The sequence below is a fragment of the Patagioenas fasciata genome, chromosome 2 (genome assembly GCF_037038585.1).
Source record: "Patagioenas fasciata isolate bPatFas1 chromosome 2, bPatFas1.hap1, whole genome shotgun sequence".
NCBI classification, from domain to species: Eukaryota; Metazoa; Chordata; class Aves; order Columbiformes; family Columbidae; genus Patagioenas; species Patagioenas fasciata.
This window is the reverse complement of record NC_092521.1, coordinates 155169569-155194486: the sequence shown is the minus strand read 5'-3', so window position 1 is coordinate 155194486 and position 24918 is coordinate 155169569. Positions and strand designations below refer to the sequence as shown.

At 40.6% G+C, this 24918-nt stretch overlaps 1 protein-coding gene across 3 annotated transcripts in view; it reads right to left on the bottom strand.

Annotated features, from left to right (window-relative positions):
- CCNY (cyclin Y) overlaps window positions 1–24918 on the bottom strand; it is a 122549-nt gene that overhangs the window by 36056 nt on the left and 61575 nt on the right. The window contains exons 2-3 of one of the 3 annotated variants that reach the window (XM_065831172.2): window positions 15979–16053; window positions 10130–10164 (exon numbers count right to left, since the gene is read on the bottom strand). In XM_065831172.2, the coding sequence (XP_065687244.1) occupies window positions 10130–10164; window positions 15979–16053 (110 nt within the window). Of the gene's footprint in view, window positions 1–10129; window positions 10165–11311; window positions 14819–15978; window positions 16054–24918 lie in introns of those variants that run through there. The other 2 variants (XM_065831173.2, XM_071805302.1) reach the window with 2 other exon arrangements.

Sequence of the window (24918 nt, the reverse complement as noted above, 5' to 3'; positions counted from 1 at the left end):
AGTCTGAAGATGGTGCCAAGTATAAACCTACTATCTTGGGTATATATATACATTTGTGCCATGTGAACACCTAACCTATCGGTACATCAACATTCCCAGCTTCTCCTCTTGACATCCAACTGCAGCCATATGGTATGCCAGGTAACAGATCTTCTGCCTTTTCCTATTTACTGGAAAACACTCTCAGTTTCATATTCTAGCTTGACTAAGCTGAAAGACACCCCAAGTCCCACACCTCAGCCACATAAACTTGTCTGAACCGCCATAAAAAGCTGCACAGGAACCCTCCCCATCCTTGCAAAGGACAAAGAGGTTACTGAGCATCACCCTCAGTATTCAGCACTGTCCCGTACAGAAACCCTCTTCTGTGGCCACTCCAATGGAATAAGTCCACCCAAATCCGTACGAAGGCTTACTGCCTTCGCATTTCAAATCCGTCACATCTGACCACAAAAAACTTCCATTTAGACAAGTGAGACGGGCTCTGAGCAAGCAAAATTAAAAGAGCTGAGAAAGACTATAGACCCTTTGAAGAAATTATTCAAGCCCTCTAACATTAATGGGATCCTTCTCCTGTTCTCCCCATCACTAAGGCTGATATGAGGGAAAGAAAGGATGGGTACCACTCCTTTTGTGAACCTTCATGGGGAAGTACAGGACACATGTGGAGCCTTGACAATCTCTGCTATTGCAAATATTTTCTTTACAAATGAAAATCACCTCATTGTCATGAAGTGGGATTCACTTTAAATGTACTTTAACTTGCAGGAGTAATATTCTGGTACCCAAGCTGAGACTCAGTAGGTGTCATGCTTCTCAACTTCAGCAAGACTTCTGACTCCCATCTCACATAAACTGCCCGAAGGTCAGAACAAGGAAAACATGGTACGTAAAAACTACTTGGAAAACCATCCTCTGGTTACCCAGGGATCGCTTTCAAACTGGAAGGTTGAAGTAAGGGACATTCCACAGAGGTCTGGTCTACTCAATACAAAATACTGAGCAATAACTTTGAAAACAGACCAAGGTATTTTTACTGCATTTTCAGCTGGCATTAACTTGGGGAGGACTAAAAAAAATTATTAGAAAACAAGGTTACAATCTAGAACAATCTTGGCAAATTTGGGAAGTGGTCTGCACAAAAGTATATCCCTGCAATCCATGAAGAACAGAAGCAAGGCTGTACACTTAGAGAAGAACCATCTGTCTAAATACAACATGGCAAGCAACTGCCAAGGCTGTCATCAAAGGAGCTGCGGATCATATGACAACAAATGATCTCTTTTTGGAAAAAAAAAAAAAATCATACAGAATTTTTAAAGAGAGCTACTGTGTATACAACATGATGGAGCACCCTTCCACTCTGCTCAGCTGGAATATTATGTCCAGTTTTGACCACTGTATTTCATGAAATATTAATTGATTTCAGAGAGTCAACAGGAGAGAGCAGCAAGATTAATCAGAGGTTTGAAAAACTTTATTTAGAAGGAAAAACTGAAAGACTGGAGAGGTTTTCTCCAGGAACAAAGCAGCAATATTGGCCTTACATTGTGTTGAAGGGAGTTCCAAAGAAGGTAATGTTGTTCTCCATGACCATTATGCATGGGATAAGAAAGAGCAGGCTTATATTGAACTAGGGAAAAGTAAGACTGGCCTTGAATGTATGAGCGGCGATGATGGCAAAAAGATACCCGCCCTAAATTATCACCTTTTCCTAATGGCAGAGACAGCTTGAGTGACTTGAGCAGTGACAGAATCTCCATCACTGAAAGTTGCAAAGAAAAGATAAAACAAACACACCAGGAATATCTTAGATGCTCTGAGGCAAGACACCAGATTGAACAAACTCTTGAGATGAATTCTGGAGCAATTTTCCACCATTTTGCGATTTCTTTTGGTGGAGAGGATTCATGGCTCTATTCCAGAAGCAGTTGCCATTTTTCTTGTTTCAACCAAAGATGTTAATTAAGAAATGCTGGCAATATAGGTTACAATGAATACATAATAGCTGTTTTGCAGAAATCCTGTCTTTACAGAAAAATACATATGGAAAAAAATTATTTTTAACTTGCTAATATTTCACATGTGTTACAGAACAAGCTCTAAGATCAAGATTCAATTTAATGCGAGGTGTTTCTAGATCTTAAAAAGAGCACTTTTCCCCCCTTGCACAGCTAGTACTGAGGAAATACCAATGCTTTATTTTTCTCTCCCAGCTCCATCCTGAAACTTTACAACTTTCCAAAACGTGCTTATTTTAAGATGTTTGAACAATATGATTTATTTGAAGTTTATATAAAATACATCTTATCAGAAATAGAATGGCTGCGTTTGCCATCAAAATCACGCAAGCTCTGCAGAGCTGCTTCTGTGTATCTCCTATGAAAGGAATCACAACAAATTCCTAATTCACAATGAGAATACACAAAAGGATTCGTTTCGCTCAGCCTTCATTTTAGAATCACTCAGAAATTAAACCTAAATTTGTGGGGAAAGGGGGCGTGTTGCTATTTCGTTTGTTGAAATAGTCATTTCAGGGTGGTTTTGAGTAGAATTGTCTAACGGACGGGTGTGTACTGACCAAAACTCCCACTGAGAGCCGAGCAGCAGGGGCAGCAGCCGGCTCTGTCCTGGCAGCTCTCCAGCCCCCCCAGCGTGGCGCTCTGCCCTGGTGCTCAGCAGGATTTGCTCATTTGGGCGCAACACGTCCCTAATGAAGCTCCACGGCTTTTGTACCAGCACTGGCCTTCGGCCAGTCAGCTTCCAGCCTGGCAGAGGAGCTTTCGTCTTTTTAAATGTTCTGCACCTGTCCATCACAAGATAATTTGCAGCTTCTGTCTTAAATAATGATAGTACTGTCTCTTCTTATATCAAACCAGGTGTAAGTTATTGCATGATTTTAAAAGGTACTATTAAATAGTATTTCCCCCCCATGGAAAAACTGAGGCCTGCTTGCACCCATCTGGGGAGACATGCCCATGAGCTTGCAGGCAGCAGAGGGTGGCCAAAACTCTAATGGGAAACTGCCATGTAGAAGTACACAAGAAGCCAAACTATAGCAACAAGCAAAAGTACCAGGACTACTTCTGACCTGGAAACGGAGGTTCCTATCTTGGGGATCTTGTGTTGCTTCAGGACATAATTTAGTGCTGACAACATTTTTCAGAGAAGAAACACGATTTTACAGGTCAACAAAGTGCTTCCAAAAATCAAGCAAGCCATGCAACACAATTCTCTGCACAGCTCTGCATTTATTTTCATCTTGCATAATTTGATACTACAGCACAATTGTCTATACTTATTGGCTAGATATGGGTACATTCACCTGCAAAAAAGCTACAGGAAACTGAACCACTGTATGCTTACCTTTTTGTGTCAACACTTACAATAAAAAAAAGACCTAGTCCAACCACTCTTAAGTAATATCCATTGTACCTCATCAGTCTCTGACATGATTCAACCTTGCCCTCAGTTGATTAGTCTCACCCATGTTTGATAATGTCCAAAACTGATGCCTTAGACCAGATCTGTACTTGCAAGCTTTTTGTTCTTCAAGCTCGTCCTTAATCATGTCAACTACAGCAAACTATGTCAGAGCACCCCCGAGCTCCTGCGGGGCTCAGCAACCACTGGGAAACTCTCCTGCAGCACACACAGGCCCTACTTAGCCACTGATAAAGCACCCTGTTTTACAAATCTGAAAAGATTAAATATTTCTTTGAACACTAAAAGCAGCTCAAAGGCTTATATTTACATAGCGCATAATTGCCAGTGTTGTGCAATTTGACCAGAGGGACTTCACTAGGCTCCCAGCACAGCAAGTACTATATAGCAACCTTGTAAAATAACTCTCCTGTGTGCTCTCATTCCACCTTAAAAGTTATTTTTTGTTCCTCCCCCTACTAAAATTTGCCACTTCATATAACTAATTGCCTTGAGGCTGATAGGAGAGGTAAAATTCTTCACTCTAGAGGACAGGAAGATCAGCAAGGGGCTGAAAGACTTTAGAAAAACATTTCAAACAGGAAGTTTAAGCAAGCTATTGAAGAAAACCTGTTGATTCTAATTTACTGGAAGCCTGAAAAAGCATCTTAAACTGTACCAGTTAAGAATGGCATCAGTAGAAGGAATCTGCTAGATGGGTCAGATGGCCTATAAAGGACCCCCCTCTAGACCTGCTTTCTGTGATCTTGCAATGGAGAGGAGCAAAGACCAGGTTAAGCAATCTCCAGGAGAGCTTCAAGAGCACCTGAGAAGCCTCTAATCTATCTTCTAGTTTATCTTGTTCTTCGAGTAAGGAATGTTAATTAACATATCTTGAGGAATTTGGACAGTAATTATAAACCTTTACAGCAGCCGGCCTCAGGCACTTCACAAAAATAAAATTTCACATTTTATGTTGTGCTTTGCATTTTTCATGGATTAAAGCACCTTTCAGACTATGTTCCCACTTCAGCATGTACCACATTTATTCTTATAACCACTAGCTGAAAGTGTTTGATTACCAGTCACATGCCTAGTAGTTTTACAACAGGGAAGCAGGACAGCCTCTTTAGCCACTCTGACAGGAAAATGTGGGGGCTACACAGGAGCAAATACCATACATCATTTCAAGCACACAAAAAGGCTCACAGAAATTGCTTGTGCCACACCAAGTACAGCAAAAGGCCCGTCTGTTCTCCAGTAGCCCCCATCAGCAGGGCTGCCGCTGGGAAGCAGTTTGTCCTGATGTGAATCACTGCAGGGTCACCTACAGGGACCGAGGTTCTGACATGAATGATGCCCAGGAAGCTTTCCGCAGGATGCTGAAAAAAAATGTTGATCTATACAAAGATGTTAGTTTTCCTATTTGGAATGATAAAACCAGTATTAGTCTGCTGGGATCTGAACATGCAGTTACTGGGTAGCAGACAGGGGAAGTCATGTCCAGATGCTAAATAATTTAGATTGCTAGATAAGGCAATGGTGAAAGGAATCTGTTGCTACAAAGCTGAAGGGTCTCCAAAATAAAAAGAAAAGAAGAAAAAAGAGAAGGGGACAGATATTACTTCCCTTTATCTTCCTTCAGAAATATTCCAATATTCAAAAAATATCCCTTATTTTTACTAGATATTACTGCTCATAAACACAGATTCAACTATAAGACCATTTCTTGTCAAGAAGAAGAGAAAGTCCATTGGCAAACAGAGCATTTTCATCCTGTCTGAAAGGGAAAAATTTCTAGAAAGATTTGATGGAGAAAACAACTTTTCCTTCCCTGCCCTGCTCCCTTCCCCTGCAAAAAATAATCACCCAGTACAAAGAACTAACTACTGCAAACAATAGTAAAAAATTCACTTTTTCTCCACTTCCCCTCCCCCAAAAACATGAAATATGTCTTCCTGTTTGCTTTCCTTGTGCAAGCAGAGATATTGATGCAATCTCTCCTCTCTGAAAAAAGGAAACACCTCTATCTCAGTCTGCATCTTTATCCCCCTCAGCAGCTTGACTAAGCAGATTAAAAGACAAGTGCACACTGAAGTAACATTAAAGCTGTAGCAAAAAACAACTGCCAGTTCAACAGGAAAGGGAAGCAGAGTCTGCTGCAACTGCTTAGAAATTCAAATAGGCTGGAAGAAAGCAAACACGCCAGGTACACTGTACATAGGCAACTTCCAGCACTGACAAGGACGCTGGAAGTTTTGCAAAGGATCCAGCATCATCCTGACGTCTGTCTCCCTGGGCTCCATGGAAAGACTGAGAGGCGACAGCTTCTCCACGGCACCCTGTCACCCCTCCTTTCATTCCTCCCCCTTCACCTTCCCTAGTCCAGCAGTTCCCTGTTTAACCACGCAGGTCTCCTGGCTCCCTTCTTTGACTTCCTACATGTCAGGATGCTCTGATCTTGAGCTTGGTAGAAGCAATGCCTGAATGCAAACCAACTATCTTGGGCCCCTTTACCTTCAAGTACCCTTGCCCATGGGATTTCCCCTAGCAATTGCTTGAAAAGGCTAAAGTTGGCCCTACTGAGGTCCAGGGTTGTGATTCTGCTTGGTATTCTGTTCCTGCCACAGGAGATCCCGAACTCCACCATCTCATGGTTGCTGCAGCCAAAGCAGGCCTCAGCCTTTACTGCTTCAACCAGACCCTCCTTGTTAGCGAGGACGTGATCCAGCAGTGCTCCTCTTCTAGGTGGCTCATCCAGCATTTGCATCACAAAGTTATCATCAATGCACAGGAGGAACCTCCTGGACTGTGGCTGGCTGGCTGAGTAGTCCTTCCAGCAAACATCAGGGAAGTTAAAATCCCCCATGACAACCAGGGCCTGTGACTGTGAGGCTGCTCCCAGCTGTCTGTAGAAGGCCTCATCAACTTCCTCACCCTGATCTGGTGGCCTGTAATAGACACCCACAACAGTATCACCCCTGCCAGCCTGCCCCTTAACTTTCACCCACAGACTCTCAACTGGCTCCTCATCTGTGCCTGGACAGTACTCAATACATTGTAGTTGCTCTCGCACGTGAAGAGCAACTCCACCACCAGGCCTGGCTGGCCTGTCTTTCCTGAAAAGGACATAGCCATCCATGACCACATTCCAGTCGTGTGAGCTGTCCCACCATGTCTCTGTAACTGCCACCAGGTCATAATCTCCTGCTCGAACACAGGTTTCTAACTCCTCCAGCTTATTCCCCATGCTGCACGCATTGGTGTACAAGCATTTCAGAGAGCGAGCCGAGCACACCGATTTCACCCTAGGGGTATGGGAGGCCTCGCAGTCTTCATCAATTCTACAGTGCTGCCCCACTGATGCAAGCCCAGCGGCAACCCCATCCCCCTTCTAATCTAGTTTAAAGCTGTCCAAATGAGCCCTGCTAATTCCTGTCCTAGTATCCTTTTGCCCCTGTGAGATAAAACTTTCCCATGTATTACTGCCTGGACTGGTGTCTTATAAAACCAGCTGTTACCAAATAATCCAAACCCTGCCTGTAGCACCAGTCCTGTAGCCAACCATTTATGGACTGAATTCTTCTATTCCATCCCACGTAGTCACCCAGAAATGGAAGGAGGGAAGAGAAAAATCACTTGCGCCTCAGCCTCTTTTCACTGACTGTCCCAAGGCCCTGAAATCTTTCTTCATTCCCCTCCCCATCTCACCTACTGACAAGGTGAATTGGAAACTTGACAACTGCCAGCCCTTGACGAAGTGCAATAAATCAAAGTGGGAACTCACTATTTGTATTTGGAGATGAAAGGAAACTATTCAGTCAAGGAAAATATTCTACAAACAAGAGCAAGCAAGACAGGAACAGTGGTGTTGTCATACTGAGAAAGCATGGTTTTAAATGAAAAAGAGTCAATATTAACTCATTAAATAGATTTTTTTTCATATGTAACATTTTGAAACTGTATTTATATAAACTAATATTCTGATCTATTAAAAACCAGAACTAGACAAGCAGTTAAAGAAGAAAAAGCACAACATTTCTTGATACTTCTCTTGCTAGTCTGCCACCCTGATAATTTTGGGGATGTTAAATTCTGCCTGCAAAAGAACCAGTAAGATAGTGCACAAAAGGATAAAAATATTTTGTTGCTCATCTTGGTTATTTGCCACAAAAGGAGAATAAATATAAAAGACTTATAAAACAACAAAAAAAGATGACATTACGGAAAAAGAGAAGAGTTCTGCATTATGGTGAGGAGTTGTTGTAAAAGGAAGACAAAACAACACTCTAAAATTTATGTCCTCTGGCTTGTTTCCTGCAGCGCAGATGTGGGGGCCCGAAAGTTCAGATCAACACGGAAACAGATGAGTAGCAATAGCTCCTGCTAGAAATGCACTTGACACACACTGAAAAATGGTGGAAAAGAACTGATCAGCCAATAGGACACAACATATATTATAGCTTATCATGAAAATACTATCCTTAATTTGCAACATACAATTGTTAAATTTAACTATTCCCTCAAATTTCTTCAAACAAGTCAGTCTGGAAAACAACAATGGTTCCCTGCAGTCTACAAACCTAAGCACAGTTCCCAGATAAAAGCCACAGCAACCACTTCAAAAATTATCACCAGTTTGTGCACCAGCTTTAGCAGACTGGACATTTAGGAGATGCTGAATTAATGCTCACAGGTGTGCCAAAGTAACAACTTGAATATCACAGGCCAAATTTGAAAATATAGCTTATCTATGGGTATTGGCTAAAAAACTGACTTGAAAGGACACACACACAGAAAGACATAGTAAGGACTTGAGCTGCCTAAGGTTATTTTTAGCTTTGTAATTCAGAAGCAGTACTTTATAAATACTAAGAAGTCAGACTTAAGGTAGCAGTAAACCAGACTACTGGGGGAAGTTTACATTGCTGCAACCTTAGCCAATGCTTTGAAAGATACTTGAAAAAAAAAAATAGGAAGAGGTGTAGTGCTCAGGGTATCAACTGCATAAGCTGCCATCCTGAGCTCTAACAACTCCTCAGTGACGTGATTACCCTTCCCTTTTCTGCAACAAGTCCAGCATTGCCTGGAAATATTTTATACCAGGGTTTGCAGTAGTGTGCTTCCAGCAGCAGTTGTGGTGGTCATCTTTGTTCAATCCACCAGAGGAATCCACCCGCAGTCTGCCTAATGCAGAATCCATCTTTTACATGACATGAAGAGATTCAGGATACACAAGAATTTAGTTCATGACACAACTTGCACTGTCACAGAGACACAGTTAATAACTTGCTTTGCAGTGTCTAAATGTTTATTTCTTTGGTACTAAACTCTCCAAGTCTGAGGCTAAAAAGCATGCTGCAAGTTACTGAGCACACATTATTAAGTTTAGTGGGAATCCAGTACTTTACAAGTAATTTTGTAACAATACAACTGCACTGCAAACCACCCTCACATGCACTGTAAACCATGGAAATGTTTAACGGGAACAGAAGGTGAGAAGCACTGAGAATGAGAATATCCACTAGTCTTGGTGGGGCCAACTTTAAAGCTTTTATAAGCCTCACAGTATCTCATGACTTCTCAAACTCTTAACTCCTGGGAAAATGAAAATTTGAGCTTGCTTCTGAAGCCAGGCAGTAGTTTCAGAAATATTCAGCACAAACCAGTTCTGCCAACAAACACAGCAGCTCTGCCTCTCACCCCACTCAGCGGCTCATTCTGCCTCCCGGGCTCCCCCTCCTTCTGCAGGTACAAGCCTGGAATGAATCACATCTAGGAGCTGATCCATTTTAGGTTTTAGCCATGATGACTCTACCTACATTTGTGCCCCAGTTCAGTTTACTTGGAGCTGCACATTCACCCCCACACAAAGGGATGCAGAGGCCATGAGCCACATCTGCTTCTTTCAACAGCTGTACTGGCTTAAAGATAATTCATGAAATTATGGCCTACATTTCCAGATAAAGAAAAGTTTGAGAACTTCTCCCCATTTACCCTAAAGGCAAATACCATTTGGAAGAAAATTAGTTCTTTCCCTCATCATTTTTACTGAGGCGTGATTCCAGGTATTTCAGCACAAAGCCTAACATACTGGGAACCCCGCTGGTTCCAGGTGCTTCAGTAGTATAGACAGAATTAACTGGGGCAAAGAGCCTGGTCCCGTCCCAAATCAGGCTAAAGGGGATTTGCTCTCAGCTTCCCCAAGAATTTGATTCAAAAAGAAGAGAACTGAACTGAAAAATACCCAGAGTCCACAAGTGTATCAAAACCCCATCTTCATACTCAGCATGCACCACATACCAATCAACATTGACATTGCATCAACACTGTTCAGGCAGTTCAGAACTTCTGTATAAATATCAAATGCTGCAGCTCTCTGCCAAAGCAAACTTACACACAAATGTAATTTCAAGTTTTGAGAGTTTTTGTAAGAATTTTGAAAACCATATTAATGTGTGTGGTTCTTTGTGTCAGGTACTAGTTACCTACATACGTTGGTTGTGAGCATGAAGCTGTTTTTAAATGAACAGATCCATTCCACTAACTCAATAGCCGAGATCTATACTTCTGAACCCTGATGCAGAACAGACATTTGAAGCATCAGCACCCTTTCACCAATATGGAAATAATGTGTGATAACTCTTATTTACTGTATCATGTAGACAACAAGGAGAAAGCTGCATAGCGAGGCATTTTCACTTACGTGGTTTATATAGAGACTCTTGCGTTTTTCTCTCACTGCAAAAACACAAAATATGATAGAAATATTACATGACTATTTTTCCCGATTAAGCTTCTTACATACCATTTATAATAAAAAGAACAGGAGGGTATCTATGTGCAACATTATAATTGCTTTTGCACTAATCAAGTATATTTATATATCAAACACAGAAGGAACATATATATCTGTATGCATAAATGCATTTATGCTCACTAGCGTGGTGATAGATTAAAATTCTCATCCATTTGGGTACCTTCAGCAGGTGTTGGTCTGCATGAGAAAGTTAATATGCAGTAAGCTACAGTCCAAGCTAGCAATGGATTAGCCATCCTTCACCAGTTCTCTGTGCTGGTTCTCCTGAGTCACCAGTGCCTTCCTGCAAGGGACCTTGCCGCAAAGTGGCCTACGCTTCCTTGCAGGTCTGAAAGCACCTGAACAGCTACGCCATGGAGTTAGCAAGTTCTCATCATAACTTACTGTGCACTAACTCCCACAGAGGAGCCTTGCAACCATATGCATTATATCACTGCCTCCTGTAATGATCAGCTGCAAGCCTGAAACTATAACTCATGTAGAATGTAACAATGAAAATATATTACTCTGGTGAGTATGAACCAGTCACCGTAAGCAAGGGTTGCAAGTCAAAGGAACAATTTGCCAAAATATTCAGAAAGCAAGCAGCAACAAGGGAGGTAGATGTATGGAGTCTTAATTGTCAGGCAAATGCTTATTACAGCTGATTAAATATACTCCGATTTTCTAAAGTACTTTCCCAATTAACTCACCCCATAGAGAGCCTGTGGAGTTCTGTTCCAGCACAAATACCAGTGCATTTAGGACACTAGTCTGGAGGCAACTAACACATAAATCAAGCTGCAGGTTTAAGATAACAATGGTTTCATGCTGTAGGTGATTAAATGCACTTTGGTGCAACATGATTTGAAAGCTATGCAACCCAATGCACTTAGCAAAATAAGAGTATTGCTAATGGTGGGATAGCCTGTCCATTCCCTGTTGGATGAGAAGCCATTATTTGCGATTTTTTTATAAGCAAGCAATCTCACATAAACAAGGCTGTATGTGTGAATACTGCAAACTAATTGTGTTTAATGCAGACATAAAATGAAAAGAAAATAAGAAAAAACTTGTAAAAATCCTTACATAATTTTCCTCCCAGGGAGCAGAAAGGAGAATCATACATGACAGATGTTAGCCATGTCACTTAGTACATGCTCAGATCCACAATTACGGACATTGTATAAGAAACAATTAAACAGGAACAGCAGGAAAATTCTGATCATCTAGTAAATAGTTAAACTGCTTGAAATCCTGCTAAAACACTGCACTACATTTATGTTCCACACACTGCATTTATCACCAGCAAGGGACAAAGGTAATCTAAAGGGAAACAACAAAATAATGACAGATACTCACTTCTAAGAACAGCCAAAGTATTTGTCTAGTATTGCATATGGCAATGTACAGGCAGTAAACAATTCTGATAGGCTGCATGTAAATAGAGTAGGTAACTGAAAATTAACACCCATTAACTGCAAAATTTTGAACACAGTTAAGTATTTAACAGTATTTTAATCACAAACAATTACACAGATGAAATCCTATAAAGACAGCCTGCACATACATTCCAAATTCAATTTTAATCACCTTTCTTCCCCACCTTAATTTTTCTCTTCTGTATTTTCCTTTGTATCTATTATATTATTCAATTCACCATGAAAGTACAATCACCTGTTCACCAAAGAATATAATTCACAGCTCAATCCCGTTTGCTGTTTCCAATCTCCAGACGAACATATTGTCTTTATATATACCCCTCACTTCTCCCGGCTCAAGCACTGCTTGTGCTGCACATTCTTCTAAGCACCACACTGACCTCCTTATTTTCCCCATGTAAGACAAATTCAGTTTGCCTGGATTCCCTGGTGAGGGACTAGAGGGCAGCAGTCGTGCTTTTGTGCTTCTGGCCCACTCTGCCATAGCGTGAGGCCCAGCTATGGACACAGGCCCATAGGTAACTGGGCACAGCAGAAACCCATTTTGTCACAACCACTATCTTTTGTGTTCACAAGCAAGGGAAAGATGAGTATTACACAATGCAAAAGGCCACTTCTGCCAAGCCAAAATGACTGCAAACAGGTAATTCCATCATCTGGCTTCACTCAGTTTAAAGATGCTTTGGGCTGCTCACACAGCACAGCATGGTCTCCAGCAGACCAGACCACAGCACTATAATTAACCATCATTTTGTGGCATAAACTCCTAATTGCAACTCCAGGGTTTTGGCTTTCAGGCATGGGGTTTTGACGAAATGAAGCTGAACAGATTTACAGTCAGTTTAAGCAATTAAACTTCTACTTTCTAACATTTTAAAACTTGAAAGTTGGAATGGCATTCTTTAAGTGGAGACTGAGATGCTGCCAAATTGTCTTAGTTTTCCTCATTTTAAGGTCAATGACCTGTTCTTATTTCTGCAGGCACTTTTAACTGTTACTGTTGAACTTTCGCAACAGTAGGAAAATGTATTATAGAATCATTTGGGTTGGAACAGACCCTGAAGATCATCATGTCCAACTGTTAACCTAAGACTGGCACTAAACCATGTCCCTAAGAACGTGAAATACACGGACACACATACACGTACACTTGTGTCTCTGTATGTATGCATGTATTTTTCGTTTAACTGTAACAGAAACTTTCTTTGTGCAATCTCTATAGACTTAGTGTTATCCCTATTAGGACTGAAAACAAAATGCTTGAGGATTATATCAATAAAAACATCTCACATTTTGGTAACTTGTAAATAATTTCTTTTTGTTTTGTCCAAGACAAGAGATTGGTCTTAGTTAAGATTAAAGAGTAAGGGCAGCTTACTTCAGTTCTATCCACTATATAAATACAATTTCAAAATCCTCTTCGAAGCCTATTGCTGCACTGATACTGCAAAATTTAGCCAGGACATGGAATGTGTAAAGCCTAATGTAAGTTAGAAGAGGTGGAGAGCTGTAACCCACTTACTGCAAAGGCCTTTACCAGCAGCCTGAAGTGGCAACCATTGCCCACTTGCTATTATAAAGAAAGGAAGTTACATTATTGGAGTGCTAGGGTTTGGAAACCTTGACTTAACCACAACCACACACTATACAGCATGTGGCTCTTCAGTCACCTTCTGGCGTACAGGCCAGACTCAGAAAACAAGGGAGAACTTGCATCAAGCACTCATAGAAGTTAAAGACATAAAAAGTGATATTCTTTTCTAGCTCCCTAAGCAGGAAGAATTACTCATGTAAGATTCAGCACCTAGAAAATTTCTGCAAAGTGCTGGAAACATTTAGAAAAGCTACTTTAGTTAGGAAATTCATTAATATTTTTTGTAACTTCAACTTTTCTACAGGCTCATTGAACCCTCAGGTAATTAAGGATGCATTCAGACTACTGACTTGGAGGTGCTTAGCATGGCAACCAAGCGTCACAGAACAATGGGAAATTCAGACTGTATAATATCCTGAGATGCCATGTCCTGTCTGATTATATTTGGGGTAGTCAGCTTGTTGCTCTTCACCCACATGTTGATCACAAGCAGCTCAAGCACAGCTCCTGTGCCAGGACAGTCCTACAAGATTACCAGTACGGCTGAAAGAATGCAGGGCTACTAGAAAGTCAAATGTGGAAGTGCCTGAAGGTAATGTTGCCAAGTCACTCTAGCACATAGTTATGGACTGGGTCCTCTCCTGGTGTAGAAACACATCATGAAGGCTCAAGAGTCATAGCCAGATCTTGGACAAAACCTTAAGACCTGATGTCCCTCAGCTCTCCAGTATGTATATATTAAATGTCTTCAGTTCTTGTCTATAGATAGTTTCACTTACAGTCAGGAGGAAGCTTTGCCAGCCCAACACTACACAAGTAATGGAGAGAGGTAGTTACATGCTGAAGTTCAGTGGTTTCAACATTGCCAGCTCAGCTCTCCCCCTTCTACACTGACTTAAGAAGCCTTGGGGGTCCCCCAGGTTTCACAGCAGACTGTCAGAATACAACCCTACACACCCTGAAAAAAATCTCACGTCTTCCCCTTAACAAGCATTTTGTGGCATTTTGGTGTTAGGGAACATCCTTGAATACTGTGAGAACTACAGCTCCCCTGGTTCCACAACGGGCCCAAAGTGCAGCCAAGCAAAATGCATATTACTGGGACCTGTCCCATCAGGACAGGATGGTTCTTGGCAAAACTTCAGCTGTTAAATGTTTGCAGAATCTTTTTCTTTTGTACAAGCAACATAGATTTTGCATTTTTACCACCACGATCGAGGATAGGTAAACACACCTTACACTCCTGTTGATTATGTTTCTAAATTGTTTCACTAAATTCATTATTCTCACTCAAAAATATGTTCTTCATATTACTTAAACTAGGACAAAGTTTCATAAACCAACTTTAGCATTGGGGCAGACTGTCATTTAAAAAATGCTTACAAATAACTATATACTGTAATAAATTAACCGCTGTTACTACAAGTAAGAATAATCATCAAGTCTGGTTAAAAGTTTAGTTGTTGGATTTGGGATTTTTTTTTTGTTCTTTTTTTCAACATGCTGTAACAGGAAATGTATAGTATACATACAGGATTATACAGTCTCAAAACACTATAAAAATATTATAAAACATACATTGATTTTTATAATACAGTGTACTATGGAAATACTATTATATTCATTTTACAGACTATCAAACCAGATTAGAATGGCAAATCACATCCAAAACCACATAATAACGCACTGACAGAACCAGGGCTGAATTCAGAAGGGCAATCTGAGGGGCAGAAGAGCTCCTCACATAATCACTCTTCAATTGGGCCCTGAACTTACATCCTCTTTGTTCTAATCATGATCAAAAATTAGCAAAAAATTTACAGTCAGTGAAAACTACATTATTTTTAAGTGATGTGTTTGACACTGCACTTTACTATGTAAATCAAAAACAGCATTTATAAGCAGTAGAAAGAAGGACAAAGAACTCCTACTGAGCAGTCAGAATTACAATGTAGACACCACTTTGAAAGTCTTGGTAGAAAATAATGTGTTTTGCATTGATTATTCATCTGCTTCTAAAACAACATGTCATACATGTCCAGCAGGGAATGAAAGAGCCAGAATAAATGGCTTCTATTCTACTAACTCTACCAAAGAGGCTTGCTTAACAGATGTGACTCCAGAGGGATCATTTTGTCTATGAATTAAAAAAAAATACTTGAGAAAAATATACTATTCTATCAAATCCATAATGAGAGAAGAAGAGAGAATATTTGGGTGAGATGGGGATTGTTTTGTTATTAAAATCTAGTACTGAACTTACAGTATCAGTTATACTGGAGGAAACTCTGAACCGTGTTCTTTGCTAATGTAAACTGCCATTTTCTTACGCAAATATGCCCCAGACATTTCCCAGAAGGTTGGCCTAATGTTCAGAGTTTAAAAAAAACCCCAACAGTTACACAGAAAATTTTTGGATTTAGGGAATTTTTTAAAAAACTGTAATAATATTAAGTTTTATCCATATTTGTAGTTCTGATACAACAACTAGTTGGAACTTACAATTTCAGGACACGACAGGACTCAAAGCTGTACCTTCTACAACTGGTCTGACAAAATAATTAACAAAGGTGTGAGTTCTTCCAACTCTAACATGATGCCTATAAAAGCCACTTTTTTTAGGGAAGGGAATGAGATACTAAAAAGTCATCACATGCATTCTAGCAAAGGGTTTAGAGATAACTGCAATAGCATATACTGTAATAAATTCAGTAACCTACCATCTGTTTGTGATTTACTGAGAAATATTGTACTGGCCCGTGGATGATCTGATGGGTTGAATTCCATGTTCAAATCTAGAAAGAAAGAAAGAAACAAGAGCACAAAAACACTTATGATTATCCAACAGTACACACAAATTTTCTCATTCTTTTTAATAAGACCAAGTTTACATACTTAAGCAGCTATTGTAAAACAAAATTCATCTTGAGGCGTACTTTTTTTATCCTTCTTCACACAAGTGGCTCTTTTTGGCAAGCAAAGCATTTGCGTCAACACATGTCTGGGATTAGACTTTGGTTCTAAGTGCTACTTTTGGATCAAACCAGATAAAGCAGCTCGAGAAGTTTGTACACAAGACATCAGGAATTATCCATTTACCATCAGTTTCATCCCGCCATGCCCTAAAGTCATTGCTAAGCACAAGAACACAGCTTGGTTTATGTAATTATAGAAGAATTAAGTATTATAAAACAAATACGTAACCCTCTGTAGATAGATGGGTTTCCAAGATCTGATGTGATTAAAATAAATAGTTATTGCAGCTGAATGTAAACAAGTTAAGTCTAGGACCAGATTGTTCTAAATGGTCAAGATTACAAAAACTTGGAGCTTTCCTGATACTTCACAGATGAACATATTCCTTGCTGCAACAACTTCTAAAAGTATTTGAATCTAACACATCTTATACAAACTTCTATGAATGCCATTGAATTTACTTTTTCCCAAATTCCACTCAACCACAAATTTGTCAAAACTCTCATATGCCTGCATGCACTTGAAAGCATGCCACTAAAAATGGCACAGCACTTTTTTGTAATTTGGTTGCTCTCCTAGTGCGGCTGTCTCAGCCTCAGCTCTCTTACATTCTCTAGATATGCGTTTTCTTGCATTTCATGCAGGCATTTATGTGAGACTACTTTTCGGCACTGATGTGCTTATCTTCTGTGATTATCCCAGGTTTTCTACTTTTCTCTCACTCCTCTTTCATATCTCTGTGAAAGCTCAGCAAAACTGGAAATTACACCCCAGGTCTTATGAAAACAAAACAAAGTCTATTTGACCAGGGGTTCTCCTATCTACAGCTTTCCCTGTTCCTTCACCATCTATCACCATACTCTCTTCTCCCCTTCCCTTTTATTTCTAATTTACTAGGTCTTCCATTTCCCTGCTTTTTTCTCCTGACCACATGCCTCTTTACAAATGTACTTTTTGTCTTTACCCCTTTATCCTCTCTTGGTTTCCTTTCCATTTCCCTGCATTGTGCAGCCCATGAGATGAGCAGCCGGACACGCAGCTGGTACCTGGACAGAACTTTGGAATAAATATGATCTTCCTACTTACAAGGAAGAACCGAGAACAATTCCTCAATTGGAAAAGAGTTGTCTTATTATTATCAAAGCCATAAGGGAAAAGAAATCTAGGAATTTCAAGGGAAAATCATTTTGATTCTCCGAGAAACCACAGTTTGCAGCCAAGCTTGGACAAGATTCTAGGAAGGTCATCTTACTACTAGGAGTTCTGACATGAAAGGACTGTGAATTAGAAACAATGTTTTCCTGTTACCTTCTGCACCTATTTAGACATAGAGAAGAATAAAAAATCATCTATTGAGATAAATAGTGCTGGTAAAGATTGTTTTCCATTTCAGGATAGTTTTTCCGTTAAGCTGAATTCAAGATGCAATTCATTGAGTAATCAGCATTTGAAAATTGTGAAATACTTTGTCTTTTATCATCCTCTTCATCTTTTACTATACACCACAATAAACCACCATAAACAAAAAATGACTTTTGTTTTAAACCACTACAGATGATTTTTCTACAAATATTTTAAAGTACAGCAATACAAATCCAGTCAACAAAACAGGACCAGCACCATGAAACTGAACTCAGCTTACAAAACACTGCCCCTGAACAGACAAGCATTCCTTTCCTCTGGGCCTAGAAAATTATCTGCTCGGGGAGTAATAACAACGCGGTACAGGCTGACAGTCTGCTAGCAGGCCGAAAATAAAGCCAAACCAATTGCTGCATCTTGCAGTCAAGTTGCAACTGTTTAAGATTCCTGTGTTATAAAAGGCTATTATGCAGAAGCAGTAAACCAGCAGAGGACTTAAAAGGTTTTCTCAAAAATAAAAACACGAACTACCAAAAAGCACAGGCTCTTGGATGACCTGTAATTCTTCAGAGAGGAGCTGGAAGGCCAGCAAGGCCCAAGCCCAGCAGCTGCAGAGGTTAAACCAGGGATTTTTGAACCATCTTGGGAGAGGCAACTACCTACTGCCAGGCAGTGGCCAGGGCTCCTTCCCACCACAGAACCCAACAAAGCACCACGTGTCCTCTCCACATCCCTTCTCTCGCATCCTCCTCAGCAACAGCAGCCACCAAACACATCCATCCTTCTCAAACCACCTGCACAAAAATCAGAGGAGGACGTGGGCAAGGGGAGCAGCAAAGGCTGCCAGGGCAGGTTACCCAGCACCAGGTTGCCACAAGAAGAGAAATGCTGCTGAGAGAGGTTGGTTCCCACCTCCAGTTGAGGAACAGCACAAGGTCTCCTGGGCTACCACAGGCCACCCGTGGGACCACACCACTCCATGCCACCGCTGCCAGCACACAGGAGCGTTAGAATGGATGAAGCTTCACAACACACAAACAAGACTTCAGTCCCTGGTTCATCTTAGATGTCTTAATTTATAGTACAACTTGAGAACAAATGCCTTTCTGTACCTGACAACAAATCCTTACAAATCTGTCATTAGAAACCATGTTACAGAATAAAGACATCAAATGATAGACACATATCTGGAGCTAGTAACTCATCACCAAAGGGCATTATCCATCAAAAGGTTACTTCCATCCTAAAGAAAATAATATATTCATACTGCTTTAGTGTTCTGAACAGCTCTTTCTGGGGTTTCAAAAGTATCATGAGAAGCAGCCACAATATGAAAGGTTTACACATTTTGTAATGGAATAGTCAGAGATAAAGAGAGATATAAAGTCACACAAGCAATACTCTACTATTCGAAAGACAGGAAAATGAGAGCCAGAATTTCAATTATTGAAATCTGTACAAAAATCTTCCCCATTACCAGCAGTCTGCTCTGTGAGTCACCATAACTTTACAAGGGAAAGATTTGAAGTGCATACTTCTTCCAGCAGTTACCCTGCACTCCAAAATGAGCTTTTAAGAAAAACTCACTGTCTCATAGACAGTCCACATCAAAAATCTTTCACTGTAGATATTCTTTGCAGTTAAACAGGTATGGAATATTTTCCTACATCTTTTCATAGTTCAAAGATCAGGTTTTCTTTTTTTCATTTCTAAAGGACTGTTAAGGTATGCAAAATTTAACTCCCATTCTGTAAACACCTAAACAACGTGATGCTCCATGAAAATTTCAGGGGTTTTGTCTTCTCAGGATTAGGAGCCAAAGGTGTGTGTCTACAAATACATGTTTACATACATATACATCTATACAGAAACGGGTATATGCATATTTATATCAAACCTAGTTTTTGGTAAGCCAAAGTAAAATCAGCTTCAGGTACATTCAGCTAAGAGATCACATGCCTAATAGAATCCACACAATTTTGGAGGATTTGGGCAAGACCAGAGTTACAAATACATAGAGATCTACTCAGGACTGCATTCTCCTCCTTGCTTAGCGGCATGCCAAAAGACCAGTTATTATAATGGGCATTCTGATTTATCACGTTGAAATAAATTCACTTTCTCTCCAGGAAAAAGCAGAATTTGCATATAACTTAATTCGGTACACAACTGTGCTGAAGAAGATCACAATGAGATTCACCCTGTACACTGTGAGAAACTTGGTTCCTGAAGCCACAGTAGCTGCATTCAAATATGGCCAGAAAAAGAAGTGAACTGTAAAACAGTTCAGTTTCAGATTTGGGCTAAAGCCCAGGCAAGATCTTAAATCTCAAAACAAGATCTTAAAAAGCAATACTGAAGGCAAAAATACAGAATGCAGCCTCAGTTTGCCCTTTCTTAGAGGATAGGAATAGAGTTCAGATGACTGTAGAAGAGAGCTACAAGAATAACTGAAGGATGGTAGAAAATGCCTTCAAATGAGAGCCTGAGTTCAAACCATTTAGCTGACGAAGAAGGAAAACTAGGAGGTGTTTGTAGTTGACTTGTGCCTTCACAGAGAGAGAAAAAGAAGTACTGAAAGCTCTCTGTAATCTAGCACACAGCATAACAAAAACAGTGGAAAATGAAAGCAGAAAGATCTTAATTATGAACTTGGATGAAAAAAGAAGGAGCATAATTAGGCACTGAAGCTCCATGCCCAAGGAGCTCAACTTATTTTGATGTTTTTCCCTTTCTAGAAGATGGCTTCAGCCAAACATCTTTAGGCTTCAGTCCAGCATGAGTATTTAGGTTCAATTTAAGAATAACTATATGCAAGTTACTGGCTTATGATTCATATGCAGGTCAGATCAGATGATCCCAAGGGCCTCTAGCCTAAGTTCTATAAAATCTTCAGAAACAGCAATATTTAAATTATTAAGCACAAAACCTCGGCAAATCCCAGTGGCACATCTGTAAACTTTCTAAAACTGCACCAGACTCTGCTGCAATCTTCAGAAAGAGCTACGTTTTAAGACTTGTGGTCAGAATACATTATGCAAGATAAAACTAGAAAAGGATGAGACTAAATCTTTTGTGGCAAAATTTTAACAACAACAACAATGAAGTTTCTTAAACTCACAAGTCTATTGAGATAGAAACAGGCACCTCAAGAGGATGAAGGATGGGTGCTGCAGCAGCTAACTTCTGAGCAACATGCACTAAAGCTCTGACGTGACACAAACAGGAAAAACCAACACAGTTGCTGCTTTTATGACAGTGCACGTGGGCTGCAGCATAGAGAGCAGGTCTGAAAGCGTGTTCATTCTACCAGAAAAATGTTTTTTCCTTCCTTTTGAACAATGAAAGTTGGGCAGGTTTGCATTGCCAAACCTCTGATGCTGATTCAATGAGTAACTAAAGTCTAACTGGAGTATAAACCACTTGTTTCAGACTTAAACAATTCTGAAATAATCTGGTAAAATGACCTTCCTTCCCTTTACCCGTGGGACCACAGGCCATCACTGCCACTGCACAACCACCATCATTATGGAAATAGTTAGTGTCACATATTAGTTTAACAACCTATCATATGTTTAAAAACGAAATAAATTCATGTTTATTCACCTCAGAAGAGATTTTTTTGTTGTTGTTAGTTAAAGGGACTTCAGGTATGAAAAGAACAGACCTGTCCAGGCCATGCCACAGAGGACACTACACAACCCAGTTAGCCTCTCGCTGTCTTTTCTCCACTCACCACCTGACATTACAGAACAACTGCCTGGTATGGCCTGGTGGGTGGAAAACAACAAAAACATCACAAAGCTGCTTATCAAGAAATTAAAAGAATGCAAGCAATGTGCAATGTTTAAGCCCTACGCGTTTCCAGGAGCCTATTGAAAGGGAAGAGAAAATGACTGTGGTGGGAGCAGAGGGAGAGGGAAGCGCAGGTGACCTAGGGAAGGGAAGGGAAGGGAAGGGAAGGGAAGGGAAGGGAAGGGAAGGGAAGGGAAGGGAAGGGAAGGGAAGGGAAGGGAAGGGAAGGGAAGGGAAGGGAAGGGAAGGGAAGGGAAGGGAAGGGAAGGGAAGGGAAGGGAAGGGAAGGGAAGGGAAGGGAAGGGAAGGGAAGGGAAGGGAAGGGAAGGGAAGGGAAGGGAAGGGAAGGGAAGGGAAGGGAAGGGAAGGGGACTCTCACAGAGCGGCCCAGGGCAGGGCTTTCGGATGCGGAGTGGTGTGGCTGTGCCCTCACCTACACCACCTCCCAGGGGCCAGCAGGACCCCAGATGTTATTTCTCCAGCTGTCAGAAAGAGCGAAGGCGTTGCTGTGGCTTTCACCGTACCAGCCCGCACGACTGAGTCAATGTCAGCTGTGGGAAGAGGAACAGAAACAGTATTCTCCAGGCACAGGCCAGGAGATGAGCTTCCCCAACAGTGAACCCAGAAAAAGCTGCTGAAATACATTTCAGAAGTCTCGTTGCACCTCATGTCTTTCTGCTCCTCTTTTACCCTGTTGGGCTGCTCCCCTCCATTAACAGCAATTAACTATTTAAATGTACAGTAATGAAAATATTCCTTTAAGCATTATTGTGTTACTCTAATACCCTCAGGAGTTGGTAAGAGTTACATGGGTACCTCAGCAATGAGGATCTCCCTCATCTGTCTCTAGTCAAATGAATTTAAAAAAAAAAAAAAAAAAAAGAAAATTACCTTAAAAGAGAGAGCAAAGAAACAAGACTGGAGAAAGCAATGTCTCATCATTATTTTCCATTTTCTTAAACTTTATTTTAAATCATGACTTATGCAAAGGAGCCACAATATAATCTTACATTTGGAAAAACTTATGACTAAATCTAGTACTTAAGTTTCCATTTGAGACTTCTGTACATTAACGGCTCTAAAATGTGGAATGTGCCAAGCACTGGGACTAAAATAATTTACTGGGATGAATAAATAAACAAAGCACTGTGGTGCTTTCTGTTCAGAAGTTTTTATAGCTTTCACGCCAAAATAAGACTGAATCACAAAGGCTGGTTTCACTGGGTAATAACAATAACTGCATCTGCTTTTACACTAAAGCTTCCAGGATGTGAGATCCACTACTAGAAGTTTTAGCTCATGCCACTCAAACATCACACCATCCCAGTATGAAGATTTATCAGTATCAGACCACAAAATTTATCTGCACCATTTTACAGCACTTCATGTCTTGTGTGAGCAGCAACTAATCTACTCCAAATGAAAATGCCTCTCAGCTGTGTTACTGCCTGCAGTATTCTTGTAAGAACAAACATTAATGATGACATTCCAGTGTTTTTTTTAACAGTGATTATGTGAAGAAAAGAAATTTGGAAATTGAAAGGCTTTCAGGAGGCAATTGGCTGGAAGGGTAAACTCCTTCAGGTTTGGCTGGGCTGCTGGAAAAACTTGGATGTGATCTTTGCTACCCTGGAGCTACGGTATTCTCTGCGTAACATTCCAAGCAAACGGCGGGCACGACATTTCCCAGCAAGCTCCAATTACACGGTGACTCTGTTCCAGGCTCTGCTCTGATCTCGGTCTTCGAGGGACACACAGAGATGGTTCATCAGTACAAGGAGCCCTCTGTGGCAAATAATGCTCATTTCTGTACAGTTATTCCTCACCAGTCAGCCAAGTTACAACAGAGAGTAGTTCTCACGGACACAACTGTATTTATTTTGGCTTCTAGAAGGAAAATCACATATATAACTTTTCACAGAAAAAGGCTGAACAAGGCTTGTACCCAGGATTTTTAGATTTTTATCACTTTTCAGGACTTGCATTCGCTTTCACAGCAGTCTCTCCCAACTAGACACATCAAAAGAGCAAATTAGATCACCTGGCACAATGTGGTATGTAAGTCTCTTTTTTTACCATCTCCTTGTATTTAAGACAGAAAATACATTAATTAATAAATCTTTTCCCTCTCAAGTTCATCTCATGTCTGTCTTATATTCCAGTACTGCAATTATTAGTTTTTCCTTTAACTGTAACCAAAATGAAGCTTAAATTTTTTATCAATATAGACGTTAGCAGAGGATAGAAAAAAAAATGCAAACACATATCCACCCTCATCCTCATCCCACCTCAGGAAAACAGAGAAGACAATTTCTCCACACTACATGAAGAAATCAGTATGTACTTAGAGGCTACTATGTGCTACTATGTGCTACTATTAACTCAAGAGCACCCCAACACCTTAAACAGAATGACCCACTGTAAAAAGTGGGTAATGCAAAATATACCGCTGTGCATGTATTTACATCATACCCAAATACCGCTTCCCTGGCTTTTGAGTATAACATAAAGCATGATTCTTCATTACAGTACCCTAAAAACACCTCAAGTGTAAATAAAATAAAATACAATCAAGGAATGCAGAACATGGTCTACTCTAAAAGCCAGTTCTTTATATCAGCATATCTTGGCATAAAGAACGTCATTTCACTTACCCAAATGGAAATCTAAGGCCGGCATAGAGAAGCAACTTTGTAAATATGTTCCCTTAACATTTTCCAGTAAAACCAGTTTCCTGTTAAAACCAGCAAGAGTAACGACAAGCACACGTGTGAGCACAACTCCCTGCCCCAGTGCACAGCCTGGTGCAGTACACGGACACTGATAAATACCCAGCTAAAAACTGTCCTCCTAGAAAGACCCCCACCAACGTTTTAAAGATAATTAAATTACTTTTTATGAAGCATTCAGCAGAGTCTAGCCCAGGAATCACTGCTGGACCCCAAAATTCTTCATATGCAGGATATCCAGAGGTACAATGTGGACACGTGCCAGGATACAGACAATCCAACTCCAGAGATGAGGGACAACATTCTCCATGACATTGCTGGTTTTCATAGACAAAAATTCATCCTAAACCCCTATTTTCATTATACTGAGAGTAGATGCAGATTTTAAGAACGAAAAAATTACATTGGGACAGCAGGCGGAGTCCTGCGAGTCCAAGGCATGTAAGTAAGAGCTGACATCACTTCTGGCTCCTTGGCATGGAGCAGACCGCAGGTTTCAGCCCAGTGGATTCAGGTGGCCAGAGCCAGCCCCAGCAGCCACCCCCAGAGCTCTGCCAACAACCACCTGCCTCAGGTCCTCTGGATGAACGCACTGTCAGCAAAACAAAGCCAAAGCCAAACAAAGCTGGTGTAATGCTTCTCACCAAAAGGCACAGAAATACAAACACAACGTTTCAGTTCTGCTGTTGGGATACAAAGCTGGGGCAAGGCTTGCCATCATTTTTCAGAAGCCTGGTCTGCTCTGAATGTTTTAAGTAATATAAGCAATAATATGAAAACATTATTCCCACAAAACCT